This window comes from Lonchura striata, chromosome 3, assembly GCF_046129695.1.
Source record: "Lonchura striata isolate bLonStr1 chromosome 3, bLonStr1.mat, whole genome shotgun sequence".
NCBI lineage: Eukaryota > Metazoa > Chordata > Aves > Passeriformes > Estrildidae > Lonchura > Lonchura striata.
This window is the reverse complement of record NC_134605.1, coordinates 7,608,222-7,623,796: the sequence shown is the minus strand read 5'-3', so window position 1 is coordinate 7,623,796 and position 15,575 is coordinate 7,608,222. Positions and strand designations below refer to the sequence as shown.

The 15,575-nt window shown below is 41.9% G+C and overlaps 1 protein-coding gene across 3 annotated transcripts in view; it reads right to left on the bottom strand.

The window, feature by feature from the left end:
- Positions 1-15,575, bottom strand: part of SUSD4 (sushi domain containing 4) — a 69,782-nt gene that overhangs the window by 18,028 nt on the left and 36,179 nt on the right. For all 3 annotated transcript variants that reach the window (XM_077781862.1, XM_077781864.1, XM_077781863.1), the window contains exons 3-5: positions 11,503-11,715; positions 4,085-4,264; positions 571-759 (exon numbers count right to left, since the gene is read on the bottom strand). In XM_077781862.1, the coding sequence (XP_077637988.1) occupies positions 571-759; positions 4,085-4,264; positions 11,503-11,715 (582 nt within the window). The remainder of the gene's footprint in view (positions 1-570; positions 760-4,084; positions 4,265-11,502; positions 11,716-15,575) is intronic.

Genomic DNA, 15,575 nt, shown 5'->3' with positions numbered 1-15,575 from the left:
TTGGCTTGGTAGGATCTACTTGTTTCACACTGAATAGTTTTTAGTGGTTTTAGCTAATTAGCTCAGTGGTTTTTTAGTTGCCAATCCTTCTTTAAGGTTATCTGCTACGGGAGACAGTGAATACTCAGTGTGCAGCACCGTGTGGCCCTGAGGAATGACTGCAGCTGGCACAGCCCAAACCAAGAGTTTCTGTGGAGTGTTTTTTAGTTGAGCATGGAAATCTGCCCCACGTGTAGGAGCTCTGATCATCTGCACAGGAAGGTGAGTTATGTAACTTCCTCAGCGTTTTGATCAGAAAGGCAGCAGAGAGTTGGCATTTTAAAGGCAAAGCCATCATTAGGAGCTTTCCCTCTTGCACCGGGGCACTGCGAGAGCAAACACTGCTTTGGGAACAGCACGAGCTGAGGGTGCAGCAAAGCACAGCAGGAGCCCAGCAGAGCCCACACAGGCTCTGCACAGCCAGTGGCAGCATCCCTGAGAATGGAACCGTGGCCACAGCCCCCAGTTAAAACCACAGACAGCATGCAGGTCTTGCAAACCAGAAAGAGAAACAAACAGTAAGGCATTTACCTTCCACATCAAGGCACCTAGGTGGGCTATCTGACCAGATAAGGTTATACATGCACTCAAGGGTCTCTGTCCCTTCTAGTTTATATCCAGGAAAGCACTGATAATACACCACTGTTCCTACAGGGAAGGAGGCCCCGAACTCAGATATGTTAATGTAACTATGAGGAAGAACCAACGGCCTCAGGCAACCTGCAAATTAAGAAGAGGGAGGTTTCTTTTATTATCAAATGCTTATCTCAGTCATCTTCACACATCTCAGTTACAGTTTCTAAATTGAGGAGTGTGATATTTTTCATCCTCTCCACTATGAATGGCATGTCTGCATGATCTCCCTCAGATAGATCTGCCTTATTATCCTCTTTCAAACCCTTTTGTTGTTTAGCCCACACGCTTTGCTAGCGTGGGCTTCACTCCCAACAAATCCAGGAAAGGTTTTCCAAAACTGACAGGATTTTGTTTAACAAACATGCACCGTTTCAGCAGATGGCAATCTCTTTTTGAGGTAGAATTTTTAATAAATAAAGATTGTCATTTATAGAAATGGTGAGTTTTATTCCTCCTCCTAAAAAATGACAGTCATGTAAACCCTCTTAAATATTAAAACTGCTCCTGTGACAAAGAGCACGCAACTGTAAAAGATTTGCAGGCAGAATTAATGACTTTGAAATACTAGACTGAGAAAGTCTAAAGGGACATGACTTCCTAGGAGCAGTCCCATGATAAACATTGAGTGAGGTCTCAGACTAAGTTATCAAAAAAGTGAAGGTATATGTTATCATCAGAAATTGTAAATGTAGTCAGAATCATAGACTATACTGCAGTTCTACTACTGGAATGATTCCTGAGGGGTTTGTATCATGGCTGGGAATGAGCAGTGACAGTTAATTGTTCACCAACAAAATTTGGGGCAACAAAGAGCAGTGAATTTAACAGATGGCATGTCTTTGTAACATGTCATTCCTCATGGCCCTAGAAATCATCCTCTGGGTAATGTTTGATACTGTTTCATTTTTTAATTTGCAATAATGTGGAGAAAAGATGACTAGTTATCGTGGAATGAAAACTAATATTTTAGAATTATGTGACTAATGGAAGCTGCATTATGGCAGTCCATAAATAGGTCTCTTGCCACTACTAGGAATTTGTGAAGGATGGTCATAGAACTCCCATACTTTTAAGCTAGGGAGGAAACAAAAATCAACCTGAAAATTCTTTGTAAGGTACTGGAATGTAAAACAAAAAGCCTCAGCAGCATTTCAAGCAGCTATTTCCTTGCAATGGTCTTTCGAGGGAGAGGAACAAACCCAAAAGAAAATAAAAGAAAAAGCTTGAAGGCTTTTTGCAGCATGCTGTACCACCAGAGCAACGATTTCAATAGCTGTTGAAGCAGCTGGTTATGTCCCTGCTCAAATAAAGCTTCAAGCATCCTATCTGCTGGCTGCTGCTTCTACCCTGATCAAGAATGCCCCACACACAACACACTAATTCCTGCAAACTGAGCAGCCCATCGAGCAGGACAACATAAGCAGCCCCCACTGGGACAGAAACAGCACAGATTGCCCAAGGAAGACCAAGCTTACTCTCCTCTAAACTGTGTCAGGGAAAATTTGGTCCTGCTGGCTCAGAATTTTAATGCTCATTATGTCCCTGATCATGCAGGACAGATATTTATTTGAATTTGTATGACAGCCAAGCATTTGTGAAAATTCCTAGGTCCCCAGACAAGTCAAGCTGCTTGAAAAACTTCATTTTGACTTTTTTTTTGCTAAGTAAAATCATTCCAGACAAGTAATTAATATTATTATCTCATGGCAAAAAATAGAGATTAGATTCTTATATATTCTACAATCCTTCCCCACTGCTCTGGCAGGGAAAAAAGGCATCTTAGTGTCATAAGATTCCCCTGCCTTTTATAATGAAAGGGCCATAGGAATTTAACTGACAGCCTACCTAGAGCAACTAGACCCAAGTGGCTTTGATATTACCAGTGCCTGACATGATAAAAAGAAAATTCTGGAATTCTGTGATATGGAATTTGGCAAAATATGGCAGGGTCTTGAATCTAAATTGACTATTTTCTGCCTGCCTGGTAATCACAGCACATGGGTCTTTTGCAATTGATTTCTTAAGTTTTATTAGCACTGCTTTTATTTTGAAAAGCAGTTAATACTGACTTCTGAGTAGGAATAATTGATTGTGTTTCACAGCATAAACACAGCAACAGAAGTAACAAGACAAGGGGTATTTGGGGTACTTCTGCTTACTCGGTAAATATTGCCTGTGAAAAAGTTTACCCCTGGATCTTTGGAAAATACAACATCTGCAAATCAGTCTTTTAAACATTCATCTCCCCCTACTGCAAAAGTTTTAATCTACCTAAATTAGATGTGAGGTGCACCCCCACAGAAAGGGGCTGTACACTTCATACCGCCTTACATTATGCCATTGCTGATGAGATACCCCAAAACTGGTGCCTGCTTTGTTGTAGTTTTGCAAAACCTCCCCTTTGCTGTTTGGCCTGTTCAGATACAATGTGTGCATCTAAAATGCTGAGCTAGCCTGCTAATATGTCTAAGTTTTTGCCACAGTTGAAGATCTTGGGGGCCAGTCTGGTGTGCTACTGCTCCTGAGAAGTGTCCCAGCTCCCCTGACTCTGCAAATTGGTGTGGCAGTGTAATTAAGTGTCTACAGAGAAGTGTTAGCTCTACAAGGGGACAGATGGCTTTGGGGAAAATTTGGACTAACCCAGTCTGCTCCTCAGTTAAAATCTCTCAGTGGTCAGTGGGCCAAGCTTGTTACCAGGATGTGACTTGGTTAAAACAGCCAGTGGTACTCAGATGTGCTTATTAGAAATGTGAAGAGAAAGGGAGCCCAAGATTATTGAATTTCCATTCACTAAATCTGGCTTACCCCCAGCCATTTCTCACAGTCTAAGCTGAACTGGGATCCCATGCTGTTGATATTTCTAGTTCTACGGCTAATGGCTTTTCTGGCCAAAATCATCCCTGTGCACACCCTGAATTTTCAGTCAATATATAAAGGTTTAATGGACTGTGAATTTAATCAACACCTCTGCTGCTGAGGAACAGGTTCCAGTTTCTCCCTTCTACCCCTACCTTCTGCACAAAGTAAAGGAAAATAAAGTGCAATTAGAAGCTTACATTTTTCCACAAGTTAATTGGTGAAAAAATGCAAGATGCCCATCAGAACTTCTGACTGATTATCTTGGTTGTTTTTTACTTTTTGATGCAGTGTATCTGTGTCAGATTTGAACTTTGCAAACAAAAAAGCAGTATTTATAGTAGTATTATAAGCATGGGAATGTACAGGAAGCAACATCTTTCCTGCAGTGAGCAAAGGGGAAGAGAAATCAAAAAAATCTTAGCAGCAGCACTACTCAAACACTGCACTGTGGAGCTTATCAGATCACTGACATTCTTACAACTGTAGGAAAAATTGGCAAACTCTCACAAGATGCACGAGCTATAAAACAGGACGTGTTGGAGTACTAAACCTTGACATATGGGTAGATTATCCCATGTTCCATCGTCTTGGCATATGGAAACCATGTTGTCTAAGTCAGGGTAACGGATCTGGAATCCTTCATGACAGCTGATTATTAACTTATCGCCAGTCCTGTATGTCTTGTTATGAACCTCTGCATCTTCAACATGTGGAACAAGGCAATCTGTGACTTCATGAGAAAAAGAAATAGTAGCTTAATTAAAAAAACATGGCTAGCCGTTCAGTAATCAAGCTCTTAAACAGAAGTTAGCATTCAGTATAAGTGCTCTGCTTAAACTGTTTGGAAAATGCATTCATTGCAGTAAAAGTGCCCTTTTTACCAAGTCTATAGCATGGTAGGAGAAGCTGAGGTGCTACAATAATGAATCACTCCCCCAACCTTTTTAAAACCAACAAAATTAGGAGCCTTTAGGAAGACTGTAGTTAATTTTGGCCCTCCATATGTGCAATTACACCCCAAAGTCTGACTATCCCAAGGTTCCACATGAAGGCAGACTCTGACAGCACTAAGGACAGGACGAAAGAAAAGATAAAATACAGATATGGCACAAGGAACACAGAAAAGCTGCAGTTTTAGCAGAGAGACAGATGAAAATCGGGTACATTTACAAGGATTTATCAAGCTCCATTCCACAGAGTTCATTATGAGAATGCCTTCACTTTAATTCCTTGATTATGTTTTAAACCAGGTATTTTTGTGTGTCTGCACTTGTATGTCTTCAGAGGACATGATTTTTAGGGTCCTGAGCAGCACCTTGAGTGCTTGTAGAAGATTCTCAAGAAAAGACTGCAAACCTGAAGTGATACAGGGATGGGCTCCAGTGCCTGTCTGTGCCACATGCATCAGGTACTCACTCTAGGTACCAGTGCCTAAAATACAGAATGAAGCTCAGAACACCAAAAGATGTACAAAGTGGAAAGGGGAAGCAGGGGAAAAATCCCCTAGTAATACTGAATAATTGAGAAACAAGCCAAGAGGGTATGAGGGAATAGTCTGGGTAACTCAAAGCTCATCCTCATCACAAAGGCAAAATGAGATGAAACAGAAGACAAGGAAAGATTAAATATTGTGAGAAAAATTTTGTTTGTCTGCCAGTAGTCAATCCATGACAGAGATGGTAATAAAAGTTTCCAGGCATCAAAACCCAAGAAATATTTCAAACACAAGAAAGGCAGAAAAAATATTATAAGCCTGTGTTATGATGTTTTATTCCCCTAACACCTCTACCATGAGAGACACTTATATTCATTTAGGAAAACTGTACATATTAAGGAAAAAAAACCAAAAAAACACAAAAACAAAACAAAAAAAAAACAAAACAAAACAAAAAAAAAAAAAAAACAAAACAAAAAAAAAAACAAACCCAGAAATCTCTCGAGACTTGCATAGAAGAGAAAGTTTCTGCCATTTTCATTAGTAATTCTTACTAAAGAGGAAGTGGCAAAGCTAAATTTGTATTTAGCAATTAATTGTTAGTATGCACTAAGCAAAGTGACGGTGACAGCTTGTTTGTTTTGAAGCACAAGTTGAAGGAAGATAAACTCATTTAGCACAGCACTCACAAACTACTAACAGCAAATGTATTACATAATGTTTTTATTTAGTTAGGCAAACTGAGACTCAGTCACTAAATTTTACTAACCTGAAGTCGGACAGTGTTCCTCCCCCAGTTAAAACATCACTGGGATGTTTCTAAAATACATTGTACTTAGTTGACTTTTTAGTATGGGGCCTGAGCATATTATTAGTTAAAAATTCTTCTATTTCTCTTGTTACTTTTTAGCTTCTTGGCAGCTGCTGCAGGTGCCTCTTGCTGCTGGTAGCAGGAAAGGCTGGCAGCCTGCCAGGTGGGCTGAGAAACTGCAGCAAGAAGTTTTCTTGGAATTTATTAATTTATAAATTCACAAGTCTGGGAGGATCCATGCCTTAACTGGAGGTTGTAAAATACACTGGTAAGGGTGCAGACATTGCTTTCAAAGATGGAACAGTTTTCTCTCTCTCTGTAAAGTTAATCAGCAGAGAAGACAGCAGAGGATGCCCCAGAAGAAATGCTTTACACTAAGCCATAAATGCTGTCATGAAGAGGCTGTCCTGGGTACCCCACGAGGATGGGATGAGATAGATGGAGAACCTGCCTGGCAGCCACGCAGCAGGAGATGGATACCAGAAGATAACGTCAGTGAACAAACAGCTCCCTCTCTTGCTACAATGCCTTTCTGTTGCTATACAAATAAAGGAGGTGTGTGTACTGTACAGCACAGTAACACATGAGGTTTCCCTTTCAAAGTGGGGGAAATTGATTCTGTAACAATGATCTATCACAGTGACTCCATCCCTATTATTCCAAGAACAGCTGTAGATGGGATCACTTTAATCGGGTAGATGTTGGCAGAGAACAGCGATAAGTTGCTCACTGCACCGTCCTCTGCCTGCCACATCCTGGCTGACTTTGATAACAGGCTTATTACAAGCCCCAGCTAAACACCAGACAAATGGACCACAATATTACAGCTCTTTTTCCTGATGCCTTGCAAGCAAATGCTTTCCCACTGGCTGAATTCATATTGTTTAGCACTTAGGCATACACTGCAGTAGCCACCTCTCCACAAACAACTGGATTAGCTGGCACCAATTCTGCTTGGAAAAGCTAGAAGGAAGTGACTGAATTTTAAAATGTCCTGTCCTAGAAAATAAACTACTTTATTCTAAGTCCTTCTCAGCAAATCTGTGGAAGCTGCTAAACCATTTAAGTGAATATATGGTCTTTAACCGGCACCGAACAGCAAAGGCTATGACTTACACTCCTTTCTGGCAGTTTTACATGATCTGCTTATATCTACTGAGTAAGTATGAAAATGGGCCAGCCAAAAGGACACATTTCTTATCTTGCAGGGGCAGAGAGAGGTGGGGCAGAGCCAGCAGGCTCAACAGCCTGACAGACACAAGGGCTCACCTTGCCCTAACTTTCATGAAGATTTGTACATTAGGAACTCTTGGCTTTAGCAAACCAAGAGCCTCCCTCATCACAAAAGATTGGTCTGAAGCACAAAATTTGTTAAACAATATAGTTAGAGTGTTTTGCTTAGGTGCAAACAATGCAGAACCTCTCAGAACTGTTCCTTCCACCCCATAGGGAAGGAAGATCACCCTACCTCCTCCCAGGAGCACTTGGACCACAACAGCACCTAAGAAGGAAGGCATGACCTAGACACCATGGAGATAGCCACACTATCCATGGGTACCAGCTGACCTGGGGTGGCTTGTATCAATTGCAGGTGAGCCCTTACCATCCAAAAATTATCCCTGGTCCATGCTAATCCAAGAAAGTGCTTGTAGGATTTACTGGGAGTACTGCTGGATGTTGGCCAAAATCATGTCAAGGACCTTTCCAACACTGTAAGAGTGTGTACAATTGAAGAACTGTACCCCAGTCCCTGCTCTGGCACTGTTTTGTTTGCTATCTGTATATAAATTCAAATGCAGAGGTCTGGTGCTCCTGTGTAACGCACTGTGGACAAGTCTCTGAATTAGCCTTAACTACATCCAGTCACACCACTGGCAAGCTGGAACAGAGAGAAACAGGGAGGAAGGATGAAAGGAATATCATGAAGAATTGGTTTGATGCAAAGACAGCTCACCTAGACCCTGTTCTCTTAAAAGGAAGAATTAAAGAGCAATATTGTCCCTTGTTTTTTTTACTAGTGTTTAATCCGCAGTACTGTGTTATTAGGATTGTTCTGTGGATGGCAAACATGGTATTTTAGTGCATATTAAATAACCTTTTTTTTTTTATTGTCTTCGTTTGTGTTGCAACAGTGCAGAGAGATTTCACCTAAGATCTATGGCCATTGAACTGTGGCCTGGTTACAAATATCAGAGTGCTCATAACCAAGCTTAAGAATCAGCAAACACTGGGAAAGACAGATAAGAGATGGAAAAATACAAATACTTCAGTCAACTCATAGATTCAGGGACAAAGGCCAAGCAAATGGAGGGCTAAATGTCCTACAGGACAGCTGTAGCCAAATCATGTATTAGTCCAATACTTTCACTGCAGCTTTATCATCCCTTGGAGAATGAGGCACTGAGAACATCTCCAAGGTGTCTGCCTGCAGAAGCACAGGGAGAGGAGGGCACAGCTCTTTGCTTCGTTGCCATCTCCAAGCAGACTGTAAATTTAGATTCAATCTCATAGGAAAGAGCAAGCATTTGTTCCAAGTAGGGCAACAGCCTCAGCAGCCACATTATCACAGTGGGAGAAGATGAGATTAAAGTGTGAACAACATGACATACTGTTCTTAAACAGTAAATACAAAATTCCTACCTCAGAGGTTTGGTATTTATGTGCATAACCATATTAGAGCTGATGATAGGTACAGTCACAATATGCTGTAGATCAACATAAGAACATAACTCTAAGCATACAGATTTTTGACAGGGCATTTATTGGGCACCAAGTCATGCAGCTTCATTCTTGTCCTGACACTTAAAATCTCCTGCCTCTTAACAAGAAATGACAGACCTATAAAATCAAATAAATTGGGTGAAGAGCTCCAGGCAAACGTATTAGATCTAAAATCAATTACATTCTGAAACAGGTTGCTTTGCTTCCTTTGGTAAATAGCATCCGTTTGTGATTAAGAGACTGTGCTAGTAAACACATAATGACAATTAAATGTACATAACATATAGACATAAAATTACCCTTCTCTGAATCCAAACTCCTGAGAATAAATGAACTCCAAAGTACAGAGTGTTTTTACTGTTCAAGCTCAGCTGGCACTGCCTGACATTTAAATATGCTGGGATGAGAGGCGTGTAGTGCATACCATAGCCCATGGAGCAGCCAGCCCCCACCGTAAATGGTAAATGCAGCATAAAGTTTATTTCACCTTGTGATAGGTAATGATGAATGGGGAAACATTAACTTCTCCCTTCTCCAGCAGTTGCTAGAAATTTCAAATTTCTTTCTATATATCATTACAGAATTTCTGCAATGAAGACTTTTATGTATGTCATTAGACAGCTGAGATTCACAAACCCTGTTGTAATTCTCTCTTAACTCATCTCCAGATGTGCCACGTCCCTACACTGTCCACCTCCCTACCACGGCCCTCTCTCAATATTCTGCTCCCAGTGTGCAAAAGGATCAGTTTAAAAATCACTTAAGCCAATGCTTAGACCTCATGGACTGCTGCTGAGCCTTTGCTTAGTATTTCTTCTGAATCTGTGGTGCTGTTGTGCATTGGAAAGAAGAATTAATGCTGTAATCTAATACCTGAGGTATTATTATAATGTTAATCAGGGAATTACTTAAGCACTTGCTTCACTAAATCCTAAATCAGGGTCCTACTCTTTGGTCCAAGTAATAAGAAGCATTTTTGCATCTGCCTAATTTTGAGCACAGAACTTTAACAAGACTAATCACATAATTACAGTTATGCTCCAGCTTAAGTGCTTTTCTTGATCAGAGCATTGGCTAGCAATCTTTTTTAAGCGTTCTATGCTGGAAAGTAATTATTATCTCTAAAGCAACTGTTGTCACATCATCCATCACATTCTCATCTTCCAATTTCTTTCTTTTTTGAAAACACCTGGCTCGAGTGTTAATCACACTGACATTAGTGGCAGTTTTGTTGCTGATGGCATTGTGATCAGAAACTTCCTCCACAGATTTCCACTGTGCTGGAGGGTCTGGGAAGAGGTTTGAATATTTAATAAACCACATTAATGCTTATTTTTAACAACTGCAGTGGGTGATACAGACAATATTTCAAAGATGCACATCAACATTCCTAGCTCCCCGTTGTGCTTAAGGAAACAGAATTTCCAAGCATTAAAGCTTTTTCTTTATAGTTTCTTCTAAAACAGCCAGTTTAGACACAGGCTGCTGTCACTCTATATGTATTTTTTCTTAAATAACCATGAGATGAGAGACAAGGTCATTTATGAAAAGTGGCTGTCACAGAAGAGGGCAGAATTTTCATACATAGTAATTTTTAAAGGCATCAGGTTATTTCTTTGAAGCTGACCCATGTGGCCATATGATGAGGTGCTGTTGGCACCCCTTTGCCTTTATTTCTAGACACCAGCTGTCACCTCATGGGACAGCTCACAACTGTGCCCCTCCTGGCTCTGCAGCCCATGGCCTCACACCTGTCCAGGAGAACATATTTTACCAGAATTTCTCCTGCCAACAGGCCAGCTACCTGAAAGCCCATGCACTCTTTACCAGCTGCCTCTGGCTACTCTCTCCAATATCTCATGCACCACTTTCACACTGGCCACTGTTTAGGGCTGCTCCCTTCACGTGCACTTCCTGAGTGTGATCTTCCCTGTCCTGGCACATCCCTGTCCTGGCACAGGATGCTCACACCCACCCCCCAGGATCACAAACAAGTACCTGCACTTTTTTTAAAGGCAAAGTGATGCATGATCCTATGCAGGAAGTGTGTTTGTGAGCCACATAAGTCTTTAACTGCCTCTGAATAAAATCCATGTATTTATTTGACTTTAAGTGTTGAAAGGTAACCCGAAGTAGAATTTATCTGGCTCCACCATGAAGACAATGAGGTGATGGCTAATGTCTTCAGTGGAGAGGTCACAACACTAAAATGTAAACACTTTATTTAACCAACACTTTTCATGTTAGTTGACTTTAATAGCTCTGTTGACCAAAAATAAATCAACAACAAGGACTGGTTATATGTTTAATATACTTGGTGAAATAAATAATTTGTGCTGCTTGGGTGTACTTTGGCCAAAATTTACAGTTATGAAATTCAAATTAATCTGGCCTCTAAGACCTAGAAGAAGAAAGCAATGTAACATCCTAAGTATTTTAAACCAAATACAATTTCAAATATACAATAAAAATAAATTTGTTTATGCCATAACAGTCTGAATTATCTCAGAGTAAACTTTTATCCTGGCTTTAAACTTTTGCAGGCTCTGTGTATTTGATTTTTCTACTTGACTCATGCATACATCACCAAATACTATTGTTTAAAATTCCTGATTAGCAGGAGCAGTAGCATTGGAAATTGACTGTATTTTCCTAGTAAAATATTGCAGAAAGGAATATTAAGTGGGCAGCTTTAATAAATAGTTACAGTTAACTAACAAGGGAGGTTGTTTTTCCTCTCTGAATCGATTTGTAGCTAGTTAAAAGGGAAGGTTAAATTCTGTTTTCACGTTTCTTTATGTCCCTTTCAACACACACAGCCTCTCATGGTAAAATTTATCTGACAAAGGAGGATTATGGATGGAAAATTAAAGTGTGTATCCAATAAGACACAGTGAAATGGACTCCAGCCTGTTGTGCTTTGTCGAGAGACACACAGACGTGGTACATGGACAAATGAGAAGAACTGATGTGGTGAACAGCTTGAAGAAAACTGACTTACCTTCTTGTAGGCACACAGGTTTATCACTGGGTTTCCAGCTCAGGGAGCCATTAAAGTGTCTCACGCAAAGTTTTTTGGAAGTACCATTGAGCCTGTATCCTTCTTGGCAATGGAACCGGACCACCACGCTTTCAAAGAAAACACCAGCACTGGGTGTCTTGTAGCCATGCTCAGGAGCTCCAGGGTCAGCACACGCTTGCAGGTCATCAAACCCTGTGTCAGACAAAGGTACAATCCAACTGTGCTCATTTACTCCTCATGCTTTTTCTGTCTTTATCCATTATCTTCATGAGGACCTTGTACCTTCCATATTGACTGCTAGCAGCCCTGCTTGGGTACCAGGTACTCCAGGAGAAAACCCACCCCCAGCTGAAATGCTCAGGTGACAGAAGTACTCCTGTCTTTTCATGCAGCTACTGGGGAAGCAAAAGTCAACCACACTCCTCAGTAGCTGCCCTGGATAAAAATAAAGCACTTGACCCAGCCTACCAGAGGGGATTGCTCAGTAATGTGTCTGTAATTACTTGTGGGGACTGTGGGATTTTGGAGGTCTCGTGCAGTCACTGGTAAGAATAATAATGTGTCAGAAGCAGAGAGGAAGAGGAAATAAAGGGGCATGAAACTTAACTGCCATCCAAAGACACAGTAATTGAAATAGGAGAACTGCTAAGTGCAGGGAGATTTCAAGATGGGAGGGAGATCTGCCACAGGGGAAAGGGACACTGTGATGTTGGATGAATGTCACCCCCTTATCACTTTGGTGTGGTGGCCCTACCACGCTTTCCAAACACTGTTATGGGAGTGCTGTATTACTTCAGTGTCACCAGAGGGGAATTTCTGAAGTCCTTTACCTCTACAAAATTAACTGTAAAATAACAAACCAAACCCCAACAGTTGCAATCAATAAATGTGACTGTTTATCACTTTATCAAACTCATTTCAATGCCATTTGCATAAGTGGAAGCTTTTTTTTACTGCAAAGCAGCAAAGGTTTAGTGCAGCAGTGAACAAGGGCTGCATACAGAAAGAGCAAATAGCTTTGGAACAGGAACAGCAGGGGGGACAATTAATGCTGGCAGGAGGGATGCCTGGAAAATGTGAAAATCATTGCATGATAGTTTTAATGTTTTGATTTTAAAAGAATAGTATCAGAGAGCCTCAGCTACTTCCTGCATGATAAGAATGAAATGCCTCCACGGTGCAGTCAGAGAGAAGGAAGATATTACAGTAAAGGACTTTTTGAAATAAATCTCCATTTCCTGAGGCTAAATCATTCCCTCTGCCAAGGGCTCATTGTGACGCTGTGGCAGCCAAATGGAGAGCACTGAAGGTGATGAAGGGCTCTTGCATTTGAGCACTGAATGTCTCTGCTCAGTCCCCTGGCTGACAGATGCTAGTAGAGAGGCAGGAGGCCCACACCAAGCCCCTTGTGTCCTATGTCCCATTACCTGCTCCTGTGAGCAGAGGCAGGGCACACTGTGGGGTCACCAGGTTGGATTGCACATTCCTGATTTCCAGGTCCTGTGCTGAGCTCCCCAACCAGGCTACAAATCCCAGGAGATGATGTGATGGACAGAGCCCAGCCTGAATTCCATGACCAACAGCCAGGCTGTGCCTCTCTGCTGTGCTCCAACACCCATGGACCTCCCTCTCTGCGGGGAAGCTGGACTCCAGGATGGTTTGGATGGATGGAGACAAGAGATCTCTGAAGGCTGCTCTTAGAATATCAGGTTTATTAGAGAGGGTGAAAGGCCCTGCTTGGAGTCACCAGAACACGACACGTGGCAAGCCCTAGGGAGTGGGGGAAGGGAGAGGCAAGGGGTAGAGGGAGGTAAGAGGATGTTCCAGGAGAGGGTGGAAGTTCCAAGAGGGTGGAAGTTCCAAGAGGGCATCTGGCCCCTCAGAGACCCCTTATCAGGGGGCTTCAAGGTGAGCTGGAACAAGACTTGGGCCAATGGTGTTACAGACACTTGATGTTTCAGGGTAGGGTTACAGGTGTGGGATGAACCATACATTTTGGGGGTTGAGAGGCAACAGTCCATTTGACTTTTGGACCTATCTGTAGGTAAGGGCATTGTTCAGCCAGTAGGGGGGATTGTTTTCATCCTCGCTGTACTATTGTGTTCTACTTGCGCAGTAACTAAGGATTGGTATCTCAAAACTTGTTACCATCTCATCTCTGTATTTTCTAAATCTTTTGCTAAGCAATCATATTTATATTTATATAAGGATTCCTTGTTTCATCTTCCCCAACACCTCTCCACTTCCCCAGCATCCCCTCTCCCAGCTGAAACAGCACAAGAGCAGCAGAGCAGCTTCTCCTGTGCAGCTTCCCTCCTCCATCCAGTGCAGTTCATCCTGGGAACTGAAGGGTCAGTGCAGCGACCAAGTCAAACACATCCCTGAATTCCACCCACGCCTGCTCATCTGCCACAGCTCAAACCCTCCAGTGCAAATCACCCCAGACTTTCTGTCATTTGCCAATGGGATGAACAAGGAGAAGCACAGTCATGATCATGGGATTACACGCTGCAGGCAATACTTATTAGCAGAGAAAGGCTGTCCATTTTTACTGGAGATTAAAAAGAAGCTTCTTATGCTTCAGACAGCAAGCCCACGTCCTTTAATAATGTCAGCGAAGATCTTAATTATTTCTCATTAAACCAAGGGATAACATGACATTTAGATCAATTTTGTTACTTCAGTAATCTTGGAATTTGCAGTCAGGGGAGGAATATTGTAACCCACCTTGAGATATGTGTCCTTTCTCACTATCTGCATTAGGGAAAAGTACACTGCTACCTACTACTTTGCCTCTGCAACAAGATAGAAAAAGGAAAGGTGCTGGGGTCACACATAATTTGCCTGGTAAAAAAAATGAGCCAAGCTCATTTCTTGGTTTTCATTAAGTCAGATATGCAAAGTTAGAGATTTTGTGCTTGTCAGCACAAAACCAGACATGGAAGGCAAGAATGGTTCCTTCCCTGGTGCAGGCTAATTCTGTGACCCTACTGCCACTTTTCTGGTGACCCTTCACAAGCAAAGATTTCCATTCCTCCTAGGGATCCCTTTTCAGTGTCTTGGTCTCTCAGGTTCTTTTTCCTGAGTACTGTTAGCAAGAAATCTATCCCCAAGGGGACTTCCCAAGTGGAAACTGGAACACAAATGGGAAAACTGAATTATGCACCCTCTGGTTTCTACAGAGCCAGTGGCCAGCAGTTATTCAGCTACTGCATAAGAGATGACACATGGACTCAGCACAAGATCACCACTTCCTGGCCTGCTCCTGAAGCAAGGAAGAAGGAAAAAGCCTCAGGGAAGAGCCAGTTAGGCAGACGGCACACACAGTACAGGAACACCTCATGGGAAAGCCATAGAGGCAAAGCAAACAAATCCCTGACCCCATCTTAGCTCCACAGACAGCAACAGTAAACTCAGCCCAAATCAAAGTCCTGCTGGAAACAGTGGAAGGCACCTGTATGTCAAGCTTCTTTATCAAAGTGTAGATGATCCAGGCACAAAGCAGAGAAGCCAGGGCTGTGCTGGGGCTGGGAAGGAGGAAGGACACATATGAGGAAGGTGTGGGGAGCCTGCTCCTGTGCTGAGGATCTCCAGTGCACAATAGGCACTGCAGGTGTTCCAAAGGGGCAATTTCCACCATCCAGAGAAGCCAGGAACTGCTCTGATTTTCACCAGGGCTGCTCCTATCTTGCACAAGGTCTGTGGTGAAGTTTCAATAGCTTATTTAGCTGACAGCTAAGTCCATCAGTCTTTTCCAATTTAAGTATGAACTTTCTGGTACAATATTCAAGTACAATAATGCTCAAACACCCTGGAGAATTGCCATCTTCCAGTTCTTCTTAATAACAACAGAATTAGACCCTTTACATAATAATCCTTTCCATATAATCTTACCTAGTTAAGCTCCACCCTATCAAAATTTTTTGAATACACGCCTTCAATGAGATATGGCTTGGTAATTTTTTTTTTCCTCACAATCTTTGTTTTCTTTTCTTTTTCAAAACTATGTATTTAAGAGCAGCTACTCTAAATTGTGACACAGTAACTTTCTT